Source organism: Pelodiscus sinensis, chromosome 25 (assembly GCF_052426305.1).
Source record: "Pelodiscus sinensis isolate ZL-2025 chromosome 25, ASM5242630v1, whole genome shotgun sequence".
Classification (NCBI taxonomy): Eukaryota; Metazoa; Chordata; order Testudines; family Trionychidae; genus Pelodiscus; species Pelodiscus sinensis.
In genome coordinates this window covers 8,598,322-8,624,619 of record NC_143076.1, presented here as the reverse complement: position 1 = coordinate 8,624,619, position 26,298 = coordinate 8,598,322, and the positions used below count along the sequence as shown (strand labels likewise).

Here is a 26,298-nt window from a genome sequence, read left to right as displayed (position 1 = left end):
ATGAAGATATTGAACAGAACCGGTCCCAAAACAGACCCCTGCTGAATCCCACTTGTTCTGCCCTTCCAGCATGACTGTGAACCATTAATAACTACTCTCTGGCTATGTCTAGACTGCAAGCCTCTTTCGAAAGAGCCTCTTTCGAAAGAGAGCGTCTAGACTGCACGCGGAACTTTCGAAAAAGCAAGCCGCTTTTTCGAAAGAAAGCACTCAGTGAGTCTGGATGCTCTCTTTCTAAAAAGCCTGTTTGCTTTCAAGAACGCCTTCTTTCGAAAGAGCACTTTCGAAAGAAGGCGTTCTTCCTCGTGGAATTAGGTTTACCACCGTCGAAAGAAAAGCCGCATTCTTTCGATTTAATTTCGAAAGAATGCGGCTGCAGTCTAGACGCAGGTGAAGTTTTTTCGAAAAAAGGCTACTTTTTTTGAAAAAACCCCTGAGTCTGGACACAGCCTCTGAAAATGGGTGTCCAGTCAGTGATACACCCACCTTACAGTAGCTCCATCTAGGTTGCATTTCCCTAGTTTATTGGTCATGAGAGACCATATCAAATGGCTTACTAAAATCTAAATATACCACGTCCACTGCTTCTCCCTTATCCACAAGACTCGTTATCCTATCAAATAAAGCTGTCAGGTTGGTTTGACATGATTTGTTCTTTACAAATCTATGCTGGCTGTTACTTATCACCTTATTATCTTCCAGCTGTTTGCAGATGAATTCTTTAATTTCTTACTCCATTATCGTCCCTGCCACAGAAGTTAAACTGACTGGTCTGTAGTTTCCTGGGTTGTTCTTATTTCCCTTTTTATAGATGGGTACTAGATTTGCCCCTTTTGTCTTCTGGAATCTCTCCCAACTACCATGACTTTCAAAGATGCTAGCTAAAGGCTCAGATACCTCCTCTATCAGTTCCCTGAGTATTCTAGGATGCATTTCATCAGGCCCTGGTGACTTGCTGACATCTAACTTTTCTAGGTGATTTTTAACTTGTTCTTTTATTTTAACTTCTAAACCTACCCCATTTCCACTAACATTCTCTGTGTTAGGCATCCCGTCAACATCCATCTTCTTGGAGAAGACCGAAACAAAGAAGTCATTAAGCACCTCTGCCATTTCCAAGTGTTCTGTTCTTGTTTCTTTCTCCCTTTTCACTGAGCAATGGGCCTACTCTGTCCTTGGTCTTCCTCTTGCTTTTAATATACTTGTAGAACATCTTCTTGTTACCCTTTCTGCCTCTAGCCAGATTCAGCTCGTTTTGTGCCTTTGCCTTTCTAATCGTGCCCCTGTATACCTGTGTTGTTTGCCTATATTCATCCTTTGTAATTTGACCTAGTTTCCACTTTTTATACGACTCCTTTTTGATTTTTATATCATATAAGATCTCCCGGTTGATCCAAGGTGGTATTTTGCCATACTTCCTATCTTTCCTATGCAGCAGAATTGTTTGCTCTTGGGCCCTTAATAAAGTCCCTTTAAAAAACTGCCAACTTTCTTCAGTTGTTTTTCCCCTTAGTCTTGCTTCCCATGGGATCTTACCTACCAAGCTCTCTGAGCTTACCAAAATCTGCCTTCCTGAAATCCATTGTCTCTATTTTGCTGTTCTCCCTTCTACCCTTCCTTAGAATCGTGAGCTCTATGATTTCATGATCACTTCCACCCAAGCTGCCTTCCACTTTCAAATTCTCAACTAGTTCCTCCCTATGTGTTAAAATCAAATCTAGAACAGCTTCCCCCCAGTAGCTTTCTCAGCCTTCTGAAATAAAAAGCGACAAGGAGTCCTGTGGCACCTTACGGAATAACAGATGTACTGGAACAGAAGCTTTTGTGGGCAAAGACCCACTTCATCAGATGCATGTGACGAAGTGGGTCTTTGCCCATGAAAGCTTACGCTCCAATACATCTGTTAGTCTCTAAGGTGCCACAGGACTCCTTGTCGCTCTTGCAGATCCAGACTAACACGGCTACCCCTCTGATACTTGAAATAAAGAAGTTATTTTCCCTGGCAATTTCCATTCATACTGTCCCGGGGGAGGGGGGAGGGGCGGTGATTTTAGCTGATGAACTCTCTTCTGAGGGTAACAAGGGCAGAGAACGCAGCTGCTGTTGGCATCCTCAAGACACCTGGGCCCCTATGGCATGTGTTTATTGCAGTGGTGCCAGCTGGCCTTATTGCAGAGTGGCGTGGGCCGGAGTCCTCCCGTGGATGGAGAAAGGTGACTAGACGCCTGGGAAGAGGGTTGCTGAGTGGTCTCTGAAAGCCACTGTGATCTCTCAGGGGGAAGGAGGGGTACTCCTGTGTACACCAACAACTGCTCTGCATGCGTGGGCTTGGCATGCCTCCCGCTGGGAATGGGAAGCAGAGAACCGCGCCGCCTCTGCTTGCTGCACTGCTTCTCCCAGGTGTCAGACAATGAAAAGTCTTTGGTAACTTCCACTGGGCCAGGCACCGTCCCTATATCTCAACATTGCAAGGGGAAATGCATGCACACTCACCCCAGTTTCCTTGCCTTGGATGGACTCCTCCATGCGTGGCTGGTGGGACCGGCTAGACTGTTTCAAGCAGGTCCTGGCTTGCTGCAGAGTTGGACCCTCCTCCTCTCCTGCTGCTCCGTGTTGCTGTTCACAGCAGGGGTGTGTGCCGTTGGTGCCATGCAGGTAGCCATGGTGAGCTGCTGGATGCTGGTAGGGTCTCTGGCATGGCATGCGACTTATCCGAACAGTGGCAGGTCTGTGGCTCAGCACATGACTGAGTGTTAGCCCCCCTGGTCTTGCAGTATGCCCACATGGCATGGCTGCTGGCCTCTGGTACCCGCGTTTGCCTACATGCCCTATGGAAGCTGTTCAGAGATGGAGTTTACAATTGTGGCCAGAGCTGGGCATTGTGGGACAGCTGCTGGAGGTCTGTTACAGCTGACAGCGATCCTGCAGTAGATACACTCGCACTATGCTGATCATAGTATGTCAACAATGACTTACTTCTGTTTTGCCGCATCACCATACGTAGGTGCTAACTGCTGCAGGACACTAATTTGAGTGTAGGCACATGCACAAACAGGTCAACACAAGGTGACTTATGTCACCCTAACTCTGTGGGGCAGACTGCCCCTGAGAAGCAGTGGTGTTCAAGCAGGTTTTTCAGACATTTGAAGAACTCTGGGTGTGAATTCTCAGGATTTCTTTGAGAGCAGCACGCTTTTTACCTAAGGACCTTACTTGTAACCATTGACAGAAGAGTCTCTGTGAAAATGTGAAAAGCCATTTTCATAAATGGAACTCAGAAGTGGGGAAATGACTTGAGCAGAGACTTTTAAGGCTGAGCTGCTTCCTGTTCCAGCCTCCCATTTGTCAGTGGGGAAGGCTGGTTTTGACTTTAAATCCCTACATTGAGCTCAACTGAGAAATCCTGCGAGCAAGTGCTGAAGACTGAGCCCCCATTTCCCACTAGCTCCTCAAAGGGACAGCAGCCCCGTCTCTCCAGAACGGGCATGGTCAAGCCTCCACTCCGCAGTGTCGCTATGGGGGGGAGGGGTTCACATACCTTGAGAGGCATCTGAGTTCCCCTTTCTATTCGGCTGCTCTGCAGACTCAGTCCTTTCTCTTTCCTCCTCCTTTTCATCAGCTCTCTGTGCTCTTTTTGCTTGTTCTGGACCTCCATCAGCACCGTGATGAACGAGTTCTTCACCTCCTTTTCAAACTCCAGCTCATCCCGGCGAGCCAGCTGCTGCACCAGCTCTTCAGAGTAGTCGCGGATGGCGCCCTCCACCTGATCCAGCAGCTCAGCCAGCTCGGACACGGACATCTGCGCCAAACCTGCACCATCAGAAGAGGAACACATCCACATCAGCTCCTGGCTGCAAGTGAGTAATAAGGCATCTCGGGAGTGCGATGTCGGAAAAGCTCAACCTGAGTCAGACACGGCACTTGGAAGCCTGGCTGCTTAGATGATTATTCCTGTTCATCGGTACAGAACTGCTCTATTAAGGGCATCACCTCATAGAAATAACTAGAAAGCTTGCCCGTTTCCATGGGAACGATCTCAGCCCCATTTCATTAGGCTGAGGCACTGCCACACTCAGCAGGGCTGGTCCTGCTCAGACCGTCCATGGAGTTGGTGGGGCAGTAGGAAACAGTTTGATCTAGATTCAAAAAGGGGCTGGGGTGCCGGAATGCCAGGAAAGTGCGACGTTTAGGGGCCCGTAAGACCCTCAACCCCCTGGTTGCTCACTCTGGGCACCTGAAGTCTGTAGGCGCTTCAGACCCTGCCAGGGAGCAGGCAAACTCTGGGCGTTTGGGTGCTTAGCCCATGCCGGAGCTAGGGTGACCATCCATCCCATTTTTACTGGGACAGTCCCTTAATGAAGCCCTTTTCTAAGCCTCCCGCCATGTTTAAAAATGGGTAAACTGTGCCATGTTTCCCCTTCTGGTCAGCACGGCTGCAGCCTATGCCACAGGGCTGAAGCGCCAGTCGCCTCCTGCAGCACCCTCCCCCCTCCCGCCACCCCTGCTCTGATCCTCAGTGCCCCCTCGCAGGGCTGACTTCCCAGCGTCCCCCAGGCTGAAGCCCTGGCTCACGGTGCCCCCCGTGCTCAGTGCACACATCCGCTGACACCCAGATCTGCGCCCCCTCCCACTCCTCAGGCTACAAGTGCTGGGGCTCCAGCGGGGAGCAGCAGGGCTGAGTCCTGCATCCCAGTGCACCCTGCCAGGGAGAAGCCTCCAGAGCCTGTGGGCAGTCGGGGCACATGGGGGGGGTCAGTGCTCAGAGCGAGGGGCCAGCTAGAGGCAAAAGGGGCCCCGCCCCGCCCGGCCAGCCTGAGGGCGTTATTCACAAACTGGGCTGCTGAACCTGTGTTGCAGGCAGGTTCCTTTCCTTCAAGGGCAGGGCCATGCCCCCAGCCTCCCTGACTCAACATCCCACCCCTCCCCATGGCCAGAGCTCCTTGCAGCCCTGCCAGAAGCACAGCACCCTACCCACCACCCTGTCTAGGGTCCCCTCTGCCCACCGCCCCACCCCGACTGCCCAGAACCCCCACTCCCTAGCCTCCCCCACATCTTTCCTGCTGAGGCTTCAGGGGAGAAGTCTGATACAACATCTTAAAGGCGCTTCAGTGTCCAAGCACGCTCGCTCGCTCTCTGTTGATCGAGCTATTGGCAGACATGGCTTCCAGACCTTCCCACCCCGACTCAGAGTTCGGACATTCACCCACTTGGCACACTCCTCCACTGGGAGCATGTGTTAGTTTGTTACTCAGCAGCACTCCGTAGTCCTTGCCCCATCCGGTATGTGAAAGGAATCTTGGAAATCCCTGAAAGTCCGATTTACGGTCTTTATTCCTAGGTGTCCGACATTGCATTGTGTGGTACTGAATGAGGAATCAGAGCTTTCATATCTATTTTCAATTGTCACATTGGGAATGTTAATTCATTGCTGAATGACTGTACAACCCTAGTAACATGGGTGTTTCACCTCTTGAACATTGTAACTAATATTTATACAACATGAGCCGTTTCTCAATATTATCTACTCTACTGAGGTACAGCAGTTTTGTTAGTTTATTTAGGAGTGGGGGTATACCTGAGGACCTCTAAGCGTTTTACAATCATTAATGAACTCTTACAATTCCCCTGTGAGTAAGTAATCATCTTTCTTCTAATGGTAGTTCAGAGAACACTTTTGCAGATGCTCTTTTATTTCCTCTTTACTATAGCACCTCTAGTAACCAAACTGTATCTTAGCAGATCTGTCTAGCACACTAGACAAATAGAATTATAGCAGAGATCCACAAAATATGTATGAAAGAGACATTTATTCAAACAGGACTACTTATCGCAACACCAACTCCAAGATCTGAATAGAATCTTAGCGAACACCTGAACAATCTCAAATTTCCTAAGTCCCAAACTGAAGTCTCCCTCAGCCCTTCTGACATGTCCTCACCTTCATAGGACCAATTGTTGTTAAAGGTTTGTGTTAAAACCTGTATCTCCTGCAAAAGGATTGAATCAGCCTGAGAGGAAGTTTCTCCTTCATCATCTTCCTCCAAGATCTCCTCTTCCTCTTCAGGATCTGGGGAATTCTGCATCATCTCCTCAATTTCTTCAATTACCTGATAAGGTGATATGAATGTCAGTCACTGTGCTATATTCTAATGACCAGTGGCTGGATTCGGCACCAACAAGTCATTGCTGAGACTATGTAAATAACACACTTTAAGAACAAGAGCTGGAGAGCTTCTGCATATAGAACTATAAAGCGCATTCACTGCATTTTTCCACTTCCGATATTACTATGTAAGCAGTGATCAGCACTATTTGTGAACATACAAGTATGCTGTGCAAGCAGACCAGGACACCCTTCGGAATATGGAAACGCAGCCCGAGAGAAGCCAATTGTAGAAATCAAGAAAAGATCGAAGTCACATCTGGCGTTAACTAATGACTCACAGTTGCACCATACCCTGGGGCACAGGGCCAGAATAGGCTCTATGGACTAAAACATATCAAAAGATGGGTGCAAAACTGTAGGGTCGGGTCTTTCATTTCTACAGCCATCCTTCAGGCGCATCAGTGCCTATGACACGACCCAGCTCTCCTCCTCGTCCTAGATCACTTGGCCAGTGGACTAGCCTGAACAACTGAGGATGGTAATTATATCCCAATCGTAGCAGTGTGTGTGTGGGAGGGGAGAGAGTGAATAATTTTAGTAGGGAGGAACAGGAAATGAATTCTGCCTTCCCAGTAAATGCGGCACATTGCCTTATTCCCCCAAACAAGGTTCTGCTAGTTCTGTTTCTCTCAGGCTATGTTTACACTACACAGTTTTTGTACAAAAACTCGTGGCGCATTCACACCTCAAGCACGTTTTTGAGCAAGTAAAACTAAAGAGCAGAGGGGTTTTTGCAGTGCAGGTATTTCTCCATCTATGCGGAATAACTCCTTTTTGTGCAAGAGTTCTTGCGCAAAAAATTGTGTGGGGACAGGAAAGAGTGTTTTTTTGCGCAACAAGAAGCAATCGAAAAAGGCACAGGTGCCCTAGTGGCCATTCTGCAAATAGCAATCCGCTTCCTTTCGAGAGAGCGTCCATGCAGTCTGGACACGCTCTTGCTCAAGATGTTTTTGTGGAAGATTTCTTCCAATAAAAGCTTTTTGTACAAGAAGCCTGCAGTGTAGACATAGCCTAAGAGTAACAGTGCCCCGCTGCGACCGCCCTGCTCAGCGCTTCCAGCTCTGATGCTCTCCGGGTGCACCGCACTTGAAGAGGCCTGGGAAAGTCTGAATTTCCTCTCCTGTGTGGCCCACGTGGTGAGCAGACCTCGGAGATGGCAGTGCTCCTCAGCAACACACTTAAGCGTGAGTGCCCAGGTCACAAACGACAACCAGCATGGAGCGTGCAGGAGATCCTGGACCTCGTTGCCACTTGAGGAGAGGAACCTGTAGAGGCAGAGCTGCGAAGCACCAGAAGAAATACTGACATCCCAGCCCAGATCACACAGGGCATGGTGGACAAAGGCTGCACCAAGGGCCCCCAGCAATGTCCCCTGGAAATAAAGGAGTAGAGGCAGGCACACCAGAAACCAAAGGAGGCAAATGGATGACCTGGGTCACGGCTGCCAGCATGCTGCCTCTGGGGGGGACCAGACCCATTCCCCAGCCCAGTCCATGGATACCTCCCAAGACACTGCCCAGGCAGCTTTGGGCAGCGGCGCGGATGAGGAATGGGAGAAGGAGGAGAATGGCTGGCAGGTGAGTGGAAGATGCGATCTCACCGACAGCCAGGACCTCTTTTAATCTTTTAATCTGCTGGTGAGCTCCCATTTCTCACCATGCCACAAGTGGGCTCAGGAGGCAATGGAGCGTGATCTGTGGGGCTTCCTGGGACAGTTGGTTAACCAGCCTAGATACAGAGCCGCCGTGCTCCCCGCACGTCTCCATAAAGCTCTCACAGTGGAACTCTTCCATCCTTCTCACAAGGTACCTGGGGAGGCTGCCTTACTCCACCCTCCATGGTAGGGCACCTTCCCACGCCAAGCCAAGTGAGCGGTGTGGGGTCATTGCAGCATGAGGCCCAGGTATCTGGGCACATTCAGTGAGCACCGCTCCCTAGCCCTAGCTCTCTGTGATCTGGAGACGACGGAGATTGCGCATGGCAGCCTGGATGAAGCAGGAGAAGCTGTTAACTGACACCGCAGTGGTAAACCTCCGTTAACTGATCCCCAGTGAAGCCACAGCCTCCCTCCACCCTGGAATTTTCCACATGAGCCTCTGCTCTTCAGCCCTGCCCAGACCCCAGAGATGCAGGAGCAAGGGGTAGGCTGGGTCTCCAAGGATCACTAATGGCATTTCTACACTGCTGAGGGCAATATTCCAGTCTGGGAAGAAAGTTCCAGCTTGCAGCTTTCTGAAGAGACAGGAGTTCCTGAAGATGCACACATTTTGCGGCCCTTGGTCTTTGCCTCTAGCTGCACAAGTGTGCAATTCTAGGAGTCTGTGCCTGTTTCCTGGGACAAGAATTGGCGTTCCACCATCAGCATGCCCAACTGCCTCCAGCCCGTGCCAATTTCTCCTCCCGTGGGCTTCTGCATGTCTGTACCTATGGCCACCTTGCACAGGCAGCTCCTAACTAGGCTCAAGGGTTTGCAATGCTTATCACAGCAACGTGCTTGCAATGCTGTGCCACCTGTGTGGATAACCAGGGGGAAAGGGCACAAAGTGATTGTCCTTGGTGCTGCTGCTTTCAAGGAGGGAGGGAGGAGGTAAGTGCACCATGGGAGGCTGATGACGTACCCAGAACCATCCACTGAAAATTTTGTATCCCATCAGGCATTGGGGTGCTAACTCAGAATTCAAATGGGCAGCAGCAACTACAGGCTGGCTGCCTAGAGTGCATGGCTGTAAGGGCTGATGGTAGCCATGGTAGTCGGGATGCACTTCGACTGAATGTGCTTAGGCAGGACATACACCCCTGACTTTATAAAATCGGATGCTAAATGTCAACCTAATTCTGCAGTCGACATACCCTTTATGTTTATTTCCAAGGGCCACACCTTCCTTGCGCCATCACCGGGACAATGACCAGCTCCAGAAGAGCGCGGTTACGTTTGCGTTGTACTAGTGGCATAGTTCCTGCTTTCAGAAGCTTAAGTTTGTGTTACATGAACTCTTCCTTTCCTGGTTTTCAGAGCTGTGACTGTGGATGAACTCAGCCTTCTGGAAGAATACGAGGCATCAGTGGGCAACCTTAACTCCAGGCAACCTTAATGAAGTTTCTGGGCAGTTCCTACTAGAGCAGAAGACCCTCTTGCCTGGCCCAGAATGACACCGCCTATGTTCTCAGTCAGAGAATCACTTGGGAACAGAACACAGACCATATCTAGCATCCTAAGCAATTAACAGATAAACATTTCTGCCTAGTCATTTACAGATGTCTATCCCCTTATTATTCAATCACCAGCAAAGGAACAGTCCTCGGCTAGCTTATAGAAAGAGAGCAGTTTACATTTTCATTAAAAAAGAAAAGGGTTGATGTAATAATAGAGAATGAATCAAAATATTAAGACAATCCCCGCCCCCCCCCCAAAAAACCTTGCAGCCAATCAACATTTGCCTGCAAATACGACAGGAGGAGGAAAAGAGGGGAATATTTGTTAACGTATTTTCTTCTCCCACTCGGGGATGGGTGATTATTGCTTGACTCAGCCCCTGGGGAGAAAAGCCATTCCACAAAGAAGAAATCATTTCTCTCTCCCCTAGGGATGTGAGGGTTAACGGGGTAACCGATGGGGCTGGAGGGCTGTGCCAACCAGGTAGGAACAGTCCCCCACTCACTCCCTTTAATTGGTTAACTCTGTACGCCGGGGTGGGGAACGTCAGGCCTGGGGGCTGGATGTGGCCCTCAGCTTGCTTGGATCTGGCCCCCGAGGCGTAGCATGGGGAAGCCCACATTAGTGCTTCAGCCTCCCCACCCGCCAAAGCCACCCACCCACTCACAGGACTGGAGCACACAAAATCTACTAGACTGCCCCTCCTCCCCCAGGCTCTGGTGCCTCCTCCTCAGTCGGGGGCTTCTCGCTTGTGTGCGGCCCCCAACCCAAAAAAGGTTCCCCAGCCCTAGTTTAAATAATACGTTTAACTGGTTAGCCAATGAAATGGGATTTTACATCCCTACTGTCTCCATCTGCACATTCTGAGTCTCCTTCTGGCTGCCATTTAATTCATGGAACCCGTGTCTCTGGTGTCTTTGGTCTGTAGGATGCAACCTTAAACAGCTTACATTAATGAACAGAAGCAGCATTGTGTGTGTGTGTGTGTGTGCGCGCACGCGCGCTTATTTTACATTTCAGCCTGTTGAAATGGTTACAAAAATAACAAATTATGCACAAAGCTAACCAAACTATGTAACTATGGCTTTCTTGTAACTATACATAAAAATGCAAACACATTTATAAAAATTAACGTTTTGTTAATATCACATTTACTGTCTGAGGTTTCCCCTACCATTTTTCTTTGAATACCCCCCCCCCCCCCCCCGTAATTACTAACGGAAATGTTTTGGTTTGCCACTGCTTTATTTGTTGAGGACGAAATACATGTACACATATTAATGAGACACCAACTCGCAGGCAAACGGCTGCTTTGACACGGCCTCTCTGTTACTCGTAGTAGAACTCTTGCTCATTTTGGGTCAAGCACCAGGCCCCTGGTTCAGGCTCCTTCTTTCTCCGACAATCTGGTGCCTTCATCCCGTACCTGACGTTACGGTCTGTGGGGGTTCTCTCTGAATCTGCCATGCCAGCTACCTGCACAGAGCCAGGGCAACACACAAGGGGAACACATGCACACAACTGAACCGCTACAGTCACCGGGCAGAGGACAATGGTTTCTGGAAAGGGAACAAGGACGGACGTCACAAAACGGTGGGCGAGGTGGCAGTATTGCCTTTGTTATTCAGGGGGCTGACTATGGAGGATGATGAATAGGAAAATTACTGTCAGCTGGCAGCTTTGCCACTGAAGTGGGAGATTCTCCACTGCCTAGTACATATAACAGACCAGCTTTCAGAATAGTGATAGAAATGTAGCCGTGTTAGTCTGGGGTAGCTGAAGCAAAATGCAGGACAATGTAGCACTTTAAAGACTAACAAGATGGTTTATTAGATGATGAGCTTTCGTGGGCCAGACCCACTTGATCTGAGGAAGTGGGTCTGGCCCATGAAAGCTCATCATCTAATAAACCATCTTGTTAGTCTTTAAAGTGCTACATTGTCCTGCATTTTGCTTCAGCTTTCAGAAGAGACTGGAAAGACACCTGCAGCAGCCCAGGTGTGGATGCTTGTTTTGCAACAGAGGAGACTCATGTTGCAATCCCTTCTCCTCAGGCAGAGACGCTCTTGCCCACAGCCCAGGTCCCTACCCACTGGGATGCGCCGTGTGGAAGGCTGTGCCATCATTTCCTCCGGCCAGTTAGTGAATCTAGTCCTGTCTGTTTTTGTCAAAGTGCCTGAGCGTGAAAATAAACATCTGGGGTCAAAACAATCCACTTCCTCTGGACATCACTGAAACATTTCAACGGGTCCTGTTTGCTTTCAACTATTTACCAAATCTGACATCAATTTGCAGAATTTCACTTAATCCCAAACCTCATCTTTTTAGGGCATAAAATCTATTTGTCCAAAAAAAAAAAAAAATCAGCCAGCTCCAGTCAAGGCTCTGAACAGGGTCTATCTTATGTCCATAAAAACATAAGAATTGCAAGATTTTACCAGAGCAAGGGACTGATGTAATCCAATATCGGCCTCCAATGGCAAGTCTCAAAGCATAAAAACCCCACAGTAAACAATTTCAGAATAATCTGTCCCTTGGGGAAGTTTAATTCAATGCCCACTTGTTTTGCATTATGCATCTTCTTTACCATTCCTTTCTGTGTACCTTTATCATGTCCCTTGGTATTCTTGCCTCCGGCTCACTACTTACAAACCATCTGCTTGAGAGTTAGCCCAGCAAACAGCTGTATGCAAAGAAGTGAAAATGGTTTCCCACTGGGGAATCTACTTTGAAGGGGGAAGGAAGGGCATAGTCTGGACATGTGTGTAATGCAAGGCTTTTTCATTGAGCAGACAGGTGGAAGGAGAAAGTATCTGTCCACATTAGCCACAAAACCAAGCTTTGGAGTTTCAGTTCATTTTAGCTCTGTGTGCAAGGTCCATACACACGGTAGAAGAGTGTTTTCTCCAGCGTCCCCCACACCCCTTCATGTGCATGCATAGTTTGGGGCCCCAGCAATTCCATCAAGACGTTGACAGAGACTGGACCCATCCTTGTGTTGACAGACTCAACTTCATTGCCATCCATGCAGGTGAACATGTACATGCACGCTGTATTAAGGGCTTCGTCACTGGAGCGACTACTCAGGCAAAACTCCCAGTTTAGTCCTATTTGAAGTTAATGGGAACTTTGCTCAAGCTAAGACTCAGGTCTAACTTCACAGTAAAACTAGTCCTGATTACACTGTCCCTCCTTCCTGTGAACAGAAACACTTCTTGGCGCTTATGTACAAATAGTTGCATTTTCCCTGTAAAGTCAAAGGCTAAGTGCTGGACAGATTCTCTTTTAAGAGAAGGGCCTTAGTGTTTCTTAGCATGCTGACTCCAGGGACTTCCCACTATTGCTTTGTGGATAACTTGCTTAGTGAGAGACGGGGCTCAAAATAATTAAATTTGAAATAACTTCCGAAATAACAAAAGTGAATTAGCGTGTCCCTACTACCGGGAAGCCTCGAAATTAGTCCGAGACAGGTTCCGTTAATGTGGACACACTACCTCGGACTTAGAGCCCCAGGAAGCACTGGGGAGTAATTACTTGGAATTACTCTGGGGAGTAGTTATTGCAAAATAGCAGCAGCGGAGTGTCTGCACTACTGCTAGTAAGCGTTATTCCCAGAGGAAAGCAGGAGTACAGATTTCAGAATAATGGACTTGGCAGTGTGGATGCTCCACTTATTATTTCAAAATAAAGGGGGTTATTTTGAAATAACTCCCGAGTGTAGACTAAGGCTAAGGGAGGAAACTCACCATAGCAAAGGTGACCTTGTTCGAGGTGAGATTTGGTATAAAGAAAATATCTTGTCAGAATGTCTCTCCTTTCAGAGTGGAAAGGCCAGAGCAAAAACTGAGGAAGGTTTGTGTACCTGATCTGCTGTGAGTAGAGGCTCTTCATTAATACCAGAGTCATTTTCACTCTTCTCATTGAGCTCTTCCTCCTCCTTCTCGTGGATCTGAAGGAAAAAACCCAAACCAAATTCTGATTGGTCAGCAGCAGGTATATTCCAGCTTGGGTCTTCAGTCTAGCATTGATTCTACTAATACTGTCCCTCTAGAAATCTGAGATGCATCTGAAAATGAGGTTCACTGCTTCTTCAAAATCCAAGTGTACTCAACCCCTAAGCACATCTGACCATCTCTTGCCTAGGAATGTGGGAGAAGAATGTTGGTAGGAGAAGGGGGACTAACAGAACAAGTCAAAGGTGGATCTGTGTAATCCACCATCAGCTTCAATGCTGGTGGTTTTCTAGGGCTATTAGTTTCTTCTCATATAATGAGTTTTAAAAGCATCTTACGACTTTGCCATTTCACACAACAGTTTGAAACTATTTCTAAGAAATTAATCTCAAACATCACAAAACGTCCCTATCTGGGAAAGGGCAAAACTTGCTGATCCATGCCTGTTTGGGCACAAAAAGGATTTTTGCCTTGATTCATGACTTCAGTCCTGCAAGCTGCTGAGCATTCTCACCCAAATCCAGCAATGCAATTAAGCATATGCTCAATTTTGAGCACATGAGTAGCCCTATTAGAACCCCTCTGTCCTGAAAAAGCTCTTTGCAGCCCAGAGCAGATTAGCCTGTGCTCGCCAGATGGATGGAATCAAGGCCAGGGGTCCTTCTTGACATGGTAATAGAAAGGAAATGCTTTCCGCTATTCTCCTCATGCGAAAGGCAAGTGTATTCATTATTATTTTAGTATTGCAGCACTCGGAGGGCACAGCTGAACTGCAAAAACCCCTGTGGCAGCAAGTCTCAAGCCCTCGTTAATGGACTTGAGACCACAGAGCTTGTGCCACAGGATGGAAAAATAGCAATTTCTACTCAAGCAGAACCCTGGCTCTGAGACCCTATGAAGTTACTGGTGTCCAAGTCAGCCCAGGGAGTTTCCTCCAAAATAATAAAAAGTTATGGGAGTCCTGGAGTTTGAAATTCATCCAGTCCAGATGCATTTATAAGTAAATTCTTTGACTGGAGAGATGTCCATGTGCAAGCCAAATTCTTGCAGAAGATCCACAAATGGCTTAAATGTATCATGTCAGCTACCCACAACACATTTATTCATACGTCCTCTCACTATCCAAACCCTCAATATCCAGGTCTTCCCACTGAATTAAAGGGTAGGATTGCTCAATAGCATCAACTCTCCAGGGAAGAAGATATGGAAGCAGAGCTTTCTAGCTAGGTTTGACCCAGCTTACTCGCAGCCATGATTAAGCTGCTCTGGAGGAGAAGAGAAGGAAAAAGAGAGACAATTGTTTAGTGCCTACAGTACCTGACAGGGGGAGAAGGGTATGTCAGTTCTCATTCAATCTGACCCCGTGGGGCGGGTCTAACAGTCAGAACATAACCGGCTTACAAAAAAAAAAAAAAGGTAATTTTTCAAGTTGGAAAAACAAAATCCCCGGAGATGGGGTGGGGAGGGAGAGGGGAGCTGTAATTTGTTCTGAGCTAGTCTAAGTTTCTTCCCTGCATCTCAAAGGGATGTTTTGAAAAATATTACTGAATTTCTTAAAACCAATCTGAGGACTAGAAATAGGGGCAACCCTTTAGGAACGATTAATGTTCAGTAGAGTAAACTTCCAATAATCTGGCAGCTTTGGGACCCAGAGGGTGCCGGATTATTGGCTATGCCAGAGTACCGGAAGGGAGGCTGAGGTGTCTGGGGGGGTTGGGGTCAGCGGGGGACTGCGCAGCATGGGCAGCACTCCAGCTGCTCCGCCCGCAGCTTCCCCAAGTCCGCCGCTGGTCAGTTTCAGCAGCGGCGGACTTGGGGAAGCCGGGGGCAGAGCAGCTCCAATTGTCCGGCTGGCCAGAGCACTTCCGGGTTCCAGTTGCTGCCGGACTATCAGGAGTGCCGGACCACTGGATGCCGAACAACTGGAGTTTTACTGTATATTAATTTACCTCCAAAGTGAGGGCTAATGAAGTCCATCTCCCCAAAATGTTAGTCATTTGGGCAATAATTGGTTCTACCGTTATCTTAGGGATGCCCTGATTACTCCTAGGAATCAGCATTCCTAATTTTTTCATATGTGGGGGTATGTCTACACTACCACCCTAGTTCGAACTAGGGTGGTTAATGTAGGCAACCGGAGTTGCAAATGAAGCCCAGGATTTGAATTTCCCGGGCTTCATTTGCATATTGCTGGGCGCCGCCATTTTTAAATGCCCGCTAGTTCGGACTCCGTGCCCACGGCTACACGTGGCACGAACTAGATAGTTCGGATTAGGCTTCCTATTCCGAACTACCGTTGCTCCTCGTGGACATACCCAGAGAATTGCTATTCAAAAGCCCAATGTGAGAAAGTGGTCATAGTAGTCAATGCCTGAGAGCACTCATTTAACCCCTCCCCCATTAATTTTATGTGCTGAGAGATGTCCAAAAGTTGAATTGTGCTTAGATGAGAGGGTAGATAACCTTAGGCTGTAGCCAACAGGGCTAGCTTGCCTTTATTACATGCACTGACTTGCCTTCATTATAATCTGCCTTTCTTATATTCAGCAGTAATGCAAGGAGCCTATATCCCCTCAGATACTAGCTTCAGCACTTAGCTTAAGACCTGAGGCCTATGAACTCTGGCATAAATGAATGACACAACGGAAAGCCCTCCAATTTGAAAACAGGGTGTGCAAGGGGGAGTTCTGAACTTTGTCCAGAATGACACCAGCCAACCTCAGGAACACCAGCTGAATCCACAGAGATGAATATTCTGACCACGCCAACCACAGAAACATGAGCAAACATCTGCGGACACCCAACCACAAGAGCATCACGTCAATAACTTAACATGCATAAGAGTCTGGCGGAGGAGTCCCGAGCCAACATCTGATGAGGTAAGAGAAAGGTGATGCTCAAATAAATCTGTTGGTCTTTAAGGAGCCACAGGAGTCCTCATTGTTTTTACAGATACAGACTAACAGGGCGACCCCTCTGAGACGATAGTTTGAGATCATTCATAGATGAGCCTATAGGAGAAGGACCCTCCAACAGTAGTTGGGTGAGAGAATGGAGAGAAACCCCTATTGAATCTGTATGAGCATAATGGATTATAAAAGTATCATTTAAGCCAAGGGACAGAAAGAGAGGGAGGGGCCAGTTTGATGATGCAAAGAAAGGTGCAGGTGATGAGGAAGATGATGGCTGACATTTCATATCATTCTGCTAGGGATGGAGTGAATGTATGGATGTTCAGGTGGGGTGTATCTGCACTGCACTGCACCTCGAAATAAGATACGCAGTTTGAGCTATGCAAATTGTGTATTGTGTTTCAATGCTATTTTGAAATAGCTTATTTCATTATTTGGTGCTATCTATACAGCGCCAGATTTTGAAATAAAGCTCTATTCCAAAAGGTCCCTTACTCCTCATAGAATGAGGTTTACAGGGATGCCGGAATATCGAGCCCAAAATAAGAGGCATGCAGTTAAGACACGGGATAGCTATTTTGGGATACTCCGATCTCCCGAAATAGTACCCATGTAGGCCTGGTCTACACTACCATGGGCTGCTGACCTGCATTTTGCACTTTCAGCTACATGAATAATGCAGCTGACGTTGACGTGCTTAGGTCTGCTCATCACAATGTCTTCACCATGGTAAGTTGAGAGCTGATGCTCTTCCACTGACTCGGCTTACTCTTCTCATTTTGGAGGTGTACCAGAGTTGACGGGAGAATGCTCAGTAGTCAATCTGTTGAGTCTATGCTTGATGCAATAAATTGACCCCCACTGAATTGCTCGTTGCCTGTGACCCAGGTGAGTAGTGAAAACACGCCCTGAGTTGAAGTGTTACAAAGGTGTTAATTCTTATAAATACAGAAGAGTTCTTATAACATGGGTGTTGCAACCCTGCACATCAGGGTTCCCAAATATATCGTCATTGTAATAATACAGGGTCTAATCTTGGGACAAGAGCCTATCAACCCTTAGGGTACGTCTAGACTACTGGCTTTTGTCGACAGAGGCTTTTGTCGGCAGATACTGTCGACAAAGAATGTCTAGACTACATCCAGTTCTGTTGACAAAGCAAGCTGCTTTGTAGACATGAGAATGTAGACGCAAAGGACAGCATAGATGCAATAACGCCTTCTGTCGACAAAAGGCGTTATTCCTCTTAGAATGAGGTTTCCTGCTGTCAACAAAACTGCTGAGTTCTGTCGACGTTATGTCAACAGAACTTGGCGGTAGTGTAGACGCAAGGATAGTTTTATCAACAAAACCCTATAGTCTAGACACACCCTTACAGTGATAACTGGGCATTCTTCAGTAACCAATAAATACTACCTATTCTATAGATGGAGTTACGAATCTGGAGCTCAACATGGAACCCTGAACAGTGTAGAGGGCAATCTCCCCCACAGGACAGACCACTCGTCTTCAGGGAAAATCGAAGTTGAAATCTAAAACCCATTCCATCAGAATGTAGTGTCTGTCGAACAGTGCAACTCATCAATAGGGACTACCTCTTCTTCCTCTGCTATTGGTGCTCTTTTCTGGTTCTTTGACATTACTGCTCTTCTTAGCAACGGGGGAAGAGCAGAAATAGACACAGACATCAATAGATGCACACATACAAAACACAACAAGAAGGAACACTTGATGTCTTGCTGATCAGACTCACTTGGCAGGCCAGAGGAATGATAAACCCTCATGGGAAACCACCTCTCTCTCACCGTTAGGACTCCGTGGAAATTGTAACTGTGTGATGAGGCATTACTGCGCCGGGAGGGAATCCTCGCTGAGTGTAATTGATCTGTCATTGGGGTTCAGAAGCTTTATACTGGGGTTAAGGAGGCTCTGCGAGTTGAATTGTGTTATAATATTGGGGTACTTGATGTTGAAATTGCAGTTGCACCTGGGCCCAGTGACTTACACTTTGTAGTGCGGACCCTGCACAGGTCCATGCCAAATTATTTCAGGCCCCTAAGCTCTCCCAGACTGTGCCTAGATCTGCCTACCATCAGCTTCCTGCTTGTGTCCTGACAAAGTAACAATGTTTAGATCAGCTACAAGCATGTGGGGGGAGAGGCAGGAAGCAGAAACACACAGGCTGTGTCTAGACTGGCAAGTTTTTCCGGAAAATCAGCCGCTTTTCCGGAAAAACTTGCCAGCTGTCTACACTGGCCGCTTGAATTTCCGGAAAAGCACTGACGATCTCATGTAAGATTGTCAGTGCTTTTCCGGAAATACTATGCTGCTCCCGTTCGGGCAAAAGGGCCAGTGTAGACAGCACAGTACTGTTTCCCGCAAAAAAGCCCTGATCGCGAAAATGGCGATGGGGGCTTTTTTGCGGAAAACCGCATCTGGATTGGCCACGGACTCTTTTCCGCAAAAAGTGCTTTTGCGGAAAAGCATCCTGCCAATCTAGACGCGCTTTTCCGAAAATGCTTTTAACGGAAAACTTTTCCGTTAAAAGGATTTTCGGAAAATCACGCCAGTGTAGACGTAGCCACACAGTTTTTTGGGGGATTTAAGTAATTGCTTAAACCAGTTAAAGGATTAATTATATAAGGAGCAAGGTCTCCCCATATCTACAGTGCTGAGTGTTATTGTGTACTGTAAGAAATTAGGTATTAGGCGAGATAGTGGAACTTAGGTGAGTGAAATGAAGGCAGTCCAAACTGCTGGAGACCCAGATATGGTCAACCTAAACACAGTATAAAAACTAGCTAGAGATCATGAAGGAAGTTTAGTACAAAGGGAACATACACAGACTAATTTTCATCATCCTGACTTGTAGGGTTTGATCACATGTTTAATGTAAAATATGTGATATGATTAATGTACCGGGGGAGTAGAGGAAGCTGTTTTACAAGTATCACAGACTCTTAATACTTGCCCAGAGTAATTACTCAAATGGAAAATGAAAAGCACAGAGACGCTCAACTTTCACCAAAACAGGAGATTCAAAATCCAGGAGACCAAATTAAAAAGTAATATAAAGGAGTAGTTGAATAAAAAGTATCAAAGAAACAAGGGGAAAAAACCCTCCACTTACCAGAAAATGCCAAACCTTCCTCCTCCCACCCCGTCTTAGTGACCATAATCGTGCATTCTGGAGCACACATAATGTAACCCGCCAAGCCAACAGGCTCTGTGCCTTTTACTTGCCATTTCTAAGTGAAAAATGCCACCAGGAAACAACAGAAGTCATTGAAGCTTGACCAGCAGCTAACATGTTGCTATAGACACCAAAGGGAAAGTGCTTTTGACTCTGTCTAGAAGAAAAGGGGAAAACCTTCCACAGCACCTTCCCTACTGCAAGTTCTTCCTCCTGCTTGCACTTTCTCCTCCCAGAGTCTCCATCACACTTAATCTCCTCAGCTTCTTCTTCACACACTGTGCAAACAGAAGGGAAGCCTTTTTAAATCAGTCTCAACTGATTCTTAATTGTACCCCAGAGATTCTGATTAGCATGGCTCCCTTGAGTCTGGAGACCTCCCAATTGGTTCCAGGTGTTTTAATTAGCCTGAATTCTCAGATTGAGTCTAGCAGGTTCCTTCTGATTCTGGATCAGCTCTTGTTAGTCTACCCTGGGAACAGGGACCTGTTTGATCTGGGGCTAATAGACTTCCCCTTGTCTACTCTCTGGCTTGACTCTGTCACAATGTGTTGGAATTACTTGTTTGTTTGTTAGTTACATGTTTTGTCTCACATGACTAGATTGTGATTATACTTTGGGGGAGCTTTTGTTGCCACGACAGTTTTAAGTGAAAAAGTTGGAATAATATTTGCAGTAAAATATTTTTTCTTTGTGGTACTACACTATTTCATACTGTAATTACAGTTTAGCCATCATAGCTGTATTTCTATAAGACATCAATTATTGTTCAATCTTTTAAAATGTCAGTCATAAATATAGATCTATTTGTCCAAATGAACAAGTTAATTGAAACTAATTTTATATACATTGCCAGACAAACTCCAAATCAAAAGTTTGTAGATCTGTATTTATTTACACACGCATGCATGCATATAAAATGTTGATTTGAAGTTTGTCTGGCAATGTGGTCAGTTGCTTGGTAGAAATTCAGAAGCTTATATCTATATTTTCTATAATCTCTATATTAATATTTTCACTGCAATGTATTATTATATGAGAATACATAGGATCTCTCTTATCAATCATTTGGTTATAATAAAAATAAATGGAAATATTAAAAAAATCAAGTTGCAGCTAAAGTAACATGGTGTTGGGGTAAGCATCAAGATTATCATGTTTCTTCATCTCATTATACTGGGATGAAATCTTGTTAACAATTTTATTTTGTATTTCGCTTTTGTATCTTGTTCATATTGTCTACCCCTCAAGTATGCAAAAGAACTTGGTGGTTTTATACAAGGAACGAGGCCTTTGCAAAGGTACACTGAACCCTTGAAGCTAAGTTATTTGCCACATGAAATCTAAGAGACATAATGGAAACAGGTTCTCAGACTATGTCTACACTACGTGTTTTGTCAGAAGAGGCAATGCAAATAAAGCACTGATTAGCATTTTGTCATGCTTCATTTGCATAATCTATTCCGATCCATTTTTGCGCAAGAGGGTTTTGTGCAAAAATAAGCAGTGTGGACAGGTCTGTTTTGCGCAAACCCCCCTTTTAGTGCAAGATCCTTTTGCGCAAAACCCTCTTGCGCAAAAAACGGATCAGAATAGATTATGCAAATAAAGCACAACAAAATGCTGATCAGCACTTCATTTGCATTGCCTCTTCCAACAAAACACATAGTGTAGATGTAGCCTCATAGGTTACATCTACACTGCAGGCTTCTTGCACAAGAAGATTTTTGCAGAAGAGATCTCCCACAAAAAATTCTTGCACAAGAGTGTGTCCACACTACAAAAGTGCATCACTAAAACAATGCGTTTTTGCACACGAGAGCGTCCAGACTGCATGGACGCGCTCTCGAAAGGAAGCTCTGATTGCTATTCACAGAATAGCCACCAGAACAACTGTGCTTTTTCTGATTGGCTCTTTTTGTGCAAAAGCCCCCTGCTGCCCATCCACACACACCTTTTTGCGCAAGAACTCTTGTGCAAAAAGGAGTTATGCATTGTAGAAAGAGGAATACCTACACTGCAAAAACCCCTCTGTTCTTTTGATTTACTGCAAATTTACTTGTGCAAAAACGCAGAGGTATGAATGCTCTGTGGGGTTTTGCGCAAAAACGGCCGGTTTTGCGCAAAATCCCTGTAGTGTAGACGTAGCCATAGACATGGCAGATTTTTAGGGCCTGTGAAAGGAACTGAATCATAAAATTTAAGCTGGTAAATGCAATAACACCAAGGCCCACAATGTTGTACCAGGAAAGGGCCATGTTTTCACAGTATCAGAGGGGTAGCCATGTTAGTCTGAATCTGCAAAAGCAACGAGGAGTCCTGTGGCACCTTATAGACTAACTGAAGTGTTGGAGCATAAGCTTTCGTGGGCAAAGACCCACATGCATCTGACAAAGTGGGTGTTTGCCCACGAAAGCTTATGCTCCAACACTTCAGTTAGTCTATAAGGTACCACAGGATTCCTCGCATGTTTTCACAGGTATTCAGCAATAATACAAGACCACTAGAGGGGAACCAAGACTGAAGGGGCTCCCAGCACCACGTAGGTGGCCAATGAAATGCAGACTCAACAACTCCAGGTCTTGATTTCCAGGTGAAAAAAGTGGAAGAAAACAGACAGTTGTGTGAAATCTCCAAAAGGATGAACTCTACCTTGGTAATACTTGGAGCTTGGTGTCAATGGCACCAGCTTGCTCCAAGAACACCCTTCAGTGCACTGGTACCTTCCTCAAGCAGCAGGCCTCATCCCCAGATCACAGGATACGAGAAGTGGGTCAAGGGCCCCACACTTCCATGACATAATGAAGGAGTGCAGGGACTGGGATGGAGGCAGAAAGGAACCTGGGGGTAAGGGAGAGGGATGCAGGAGATAAGGGTGCAAGTCCAGTCCCCAGCACTGTCTAGATCATCTCTGGCAGATGTCTGTCCAACCGGCTCTGTGGATGACAGACTTTGCAAATAAATAATCAATGTATAATCAAGAGATTGGGCAACAGGGGGCGATACATATACCAAAGTATCATCCACAGAGAGCATCATGTTGGGCTGTCCGGCTCACTCGGACGCCATGAGAACATTGCTTGGATTGCAATGGCTAAAGGGTCTGGAGCAGACCCAAACAGAAGAGGAGAAAGGGGGAGGCCCTTTCGGGCACTAATCTATAATGGAAATAGGGCAGAGATATACAAGCTTAATCCAGTCAATACATTGGCTAACAAATTCAAATGTTGCTAATATATAAAAAAGCCAGCCCCTTGTGATGCGGTCAAAGGCTTTGTTGGCATTTAAAGAAACGACAATGAAGGATTCTTTAGAATCTCTTAAAACAGCTATAACATCAATCACCTGAGCTATGTCTATTACAAAGGAGACCTGATTGACATGTATAACATGTGAGAGAACTTTGCCAATTTCATAAAAAAGCTTTAGCCAAAATCTTATGCTCACACTGATTAAACTGGCCTACTTAATCCAGTCTTCCTCGAGTTTAGGAATAACTGAAATTACAGCTTTGCAGAGCTGGCAGGAGAGTTTGCTCATTCTTGGCCTTGCTGAACATATTCAATAATCTAGATGTTAAAGTTTTAGCGGACTTTGTGTAAAATTCAATACGGAACACATCTGCACCCGGAGTCTTTGCAGCCTTCATTGCTTTTATGCCTAAAGCCAGTTTCATGATTTCCCGGGGGCATCTAATAGTTCCTTCTGAGTCAGAAACCTATTGCAGAGACAATCCACTAAAAAAGTTACCTCTGGTATCTTTAGTGATTACTCTTCAGTTAAATATAGTTTAGAATAAAAAAGGGTTTTGTCCTATGACTGCAAAGGCGTTATCAGGTCACTCTACCTACAATATGGGCGAAACAATCTGTTCCACCGTCTATTTTACTGTAATTCTTAGAGTACCTTTCCAAAACCTGTTCTTGTGCATGACTTGAAAGCTTGTCTCTCTCCCAAACAGAAGTTGGGGTCCAATAAAAGATATCACCTCACCCACCTTGGCTCCCTTGGACCAACACAGCTATAACCAGATGGAGAACATACGACAATTCCTTGTAACAACTGTTTACATAGGACAATTGTTATCATGCCCCCTTGGCCTTCTGTTCTCAAGTCTAAACATACAGCTCCTCCGACCCTCTCTCATAGGTAGAGCCTTGTGCAGATACAAAATTTGTATGGGTGGGCAGCAGAGGCAACATACAACCGCCTGTCCACACTCACCAGGCACCGCAGCAGGCAGACAGCACTGGCTGGAAGTGGGACAGGGGATGAGGGGACCTGCTGGCCAAGAGGTGGCGTGCCGCAGGGGAGCAGCTGGCCCCTCACACTGCAGCTCTGCCTGACCACCAGCCTTGCACATCCATCCCCGTTATCAGCCCCTGGACCTCCAACACTCTCTGCTGGTGGATGGGCAACTGGAAAGCAAGGGTCTGCCCAACAGTAGGACTGGTGCTGAGAGGGGACAGAACACCGTAGAATCATAGGACTGGAAGGGACCTCGAGAGGTCATCGAGTCCAGCTCCCTGCTCTCAAGGCAGGACCAAGCTCCATCTACACCATCCCTGACAGATGTCTATCTAACCTGTTCTTAAATATCTCCAGAGACGGAGATTCCACCACCTCCCTTGGCAATTTATTCCAATATTTGACCACCCTGACAGTTAGGAATTTTTTCCTAATGTCCAATCTAAACCTCCCCTGCTGCACTTTAAGCCCATTACTCCTTGTCCTGTCCTCAGAAACCAAGAGGAACAAATTTTCTCCTTCCTCCTTGTGACACCCTTTTAGATATTTGAAAACCGCTATCATGTCCCCCCTGAATCTTCTTTTTTCCAAACTAAACAAGCCCAGTTCATGAAGCCTGGCTTCATAGGTCATGTTCTCTAGACCTTTAATCATTCTTGTCGCTCTTCTCTGTACCCTTTCCAATTTCTCCACATCTTTCTTGAAATGTGGCACCCAGAACTGGACACAGTACTCCAGCTGAGGCCTAACTAGTGCAGAGTAGAGCGGCAGAATGACTTCACGAGTTTTGCTTACAACACACCTGTTGATACAACCTAGAATCATATTTGCTTTTTTTGCAACAGCATCACACTGTTGACTCGTATTCAACTTGTGGTCCACTATGACCCCTAGATCCCTTTCCGCCATGCTCCTTCCTAGACAGTCGCTTCCCATCTTGTATGTATGGAACTGATTGTTCCTTCCTAAGTGGAGCACTTTGCATTTCTCTTTATTAAACTTCATCCTGTAATACTTTGTAATACCTTGAAATACTGAAAGCCACTCCCCTTTACTATACACCCCAATAATAATAAGTTATGTGAAAATAGACCTCCTGCAGGTCGAGGGCTGCAAACCAGTCTCCCTTCTCCAACACGGGAATTATCGATACTAGGGTCACCATTTTGAATTGCTGCTTTAGAGGGTACTGATTCAATCCGCGAGGTCTAGAATAGGCCTCCAACCTCCCGTCCTTTTTGGGGTGAGAAAGTAATGGGAGTAGAACCCCTGGCATTTAACCTTTCAGGCCCCATTTCTGCTGCTCCAATGTTGAGCAGTCGATGGACCTCCCGTTTGAGCAGATCCTCATGAGAGAGGTCCCTGCCGAGGGACGGGGGGTGGGGAGTTGGGGCACAAGAGACTAAGCGTACGTGGCAACAGGGTGGACCATAGTCTGGCTGTTGCTAATGGTGCTGTGCCAAGCTAAGATGAGGATAGTAATGGTAGTGTTGGGCTGTGATGTCGGAATTCTGATCAGATAGGAGAAGACTATCTATATGAAAAGACACTCCTGGGAGGAGTACGATAATGTACTGGGAGATTTGGGGGAACGTGGAGAATTTGGTGAATTTCTCAAGGATGGCGGAGGTGAGCGAGAGGTATATCTTCTGTGGGGAGATGGTGAGGGATGATATCTAGACCCGTAGTGCCTGTTTTGGTCATGTAGACCATGATGCGTGTCACTCTCTCTTAAACAGGGCGAATGTGGAGAAGTTAGTGCCAAAGATGGTGCCGGGCTTATATGTCTCACAGAGTCAGATTTGTGCCTTGTCTTCTTTGGTGCCGGTGGGCTGTATGGCATGTACGGTGCCAGCATCGGCTCAGTTGGAGTATGTGAGACTTGGTGCAGAAGTCGGCACCGATGGTGGTGGTGCCGGAGTTGGTGGCGCCGTGCCGGTCGGTGCTGTGGTTGGCGGTGCTGCTGTCACAGGCACCGAGAATGGCGGTGCCGCAACGGCTGGCGCCAGAGTCTCGAAGAGGAACATCCTCAGCCTCCTTTCCCTATTTCGGTGTGCCCCGACGGTACGTTTGCACAGTGAACACATTGCTGAGACAATGCAATCGAGGAACTGCTGGGAGCCGGACCACGCACGTGAGCACAAGGGCGCAAATGGCTGGAGGCGTAAGCCGCGCATGTGGGGTCCAGCTGACTATTGCCCGTGAAAACTCTGATCTGCCTTACTGACCACTAATGTCTTTCACTAGAAGACCTAGTTTGATAAGCAGCTTTGGATTTCACATGTCTCACTTCACATACAAGAATCACACAGGCACAGAAGTAAGATGGACTGATTCCCCAGACAGGCTTTTTGATCGGTCAGTCACCACTTCATTCCTACTTCTTATATTTAATAAAATCACTTTTGTTTATCATCAAACCCAGGGTAAATAATGGTTATCGGGAGAGGGGGACCACAGCTGTGCAGATCTCTCTTGCACTGATAAAGGGAGCAAACTTTATGACCTTTCTCTGCGTAAAAGTTTTCTATAGAGCGAGACAGATTTCTTTGGGGGGTTGATCCCTATCTGGGGCTGTCAGGGCCTTGTAACGGAGCCCTCCCACAGCTGAGCTGTTCGCAGTGTCTGTGTTACTCTGCTGGAGGCGGTTACCCCAATCCTGGGGCTTGGCT

At 46.7% G+C, this 26,298-nt stretch overlaps 1 protein-coding gene across 6 annotated transcripts in view; it reads right to left on the bottom strand.

Moving 5' to 3' along the window:
* The window catches only part of FEZ1 (fasciculation and elongation protein zeta 1), a 72,707-nt gene that overhangs the window by 26,140 nt on the left and 20,269 nt on the right, over positions 1 to 26,298 (bottom strand). For 3 of the 6 annotated variants that reach the window (XM_075909460.2, XM_006122298.3, XM_089773265.1), the window contains exons 4-6: positions 13,183 to 13,269; positions 5,939 to 6,107; positions 3,539 to 3,810 (exon numbers count right to left, since the gene is read on the bottom strand). In XM_075909460.2, coding sequence (XP_075765575.2) covers positions 3,539 to 3,810; positions 5,939 to 6,107; positions 13,183 to 13,269 — 528 coding nt within the window. Of the gene's footprint in view, positions 1 to 3,538; positions 3,811 to 5,938; positions 6,108 to 10,545; positions 10,797 to 10,840; positions 10,880 to 13,182; positions 13,270 to 26,298 lie in introns of those variants that run through there. The other 3 variants (XM_075909461.2, XM_089773266.1, XM_089773267.1) reach the window with 3 other exon arrangements.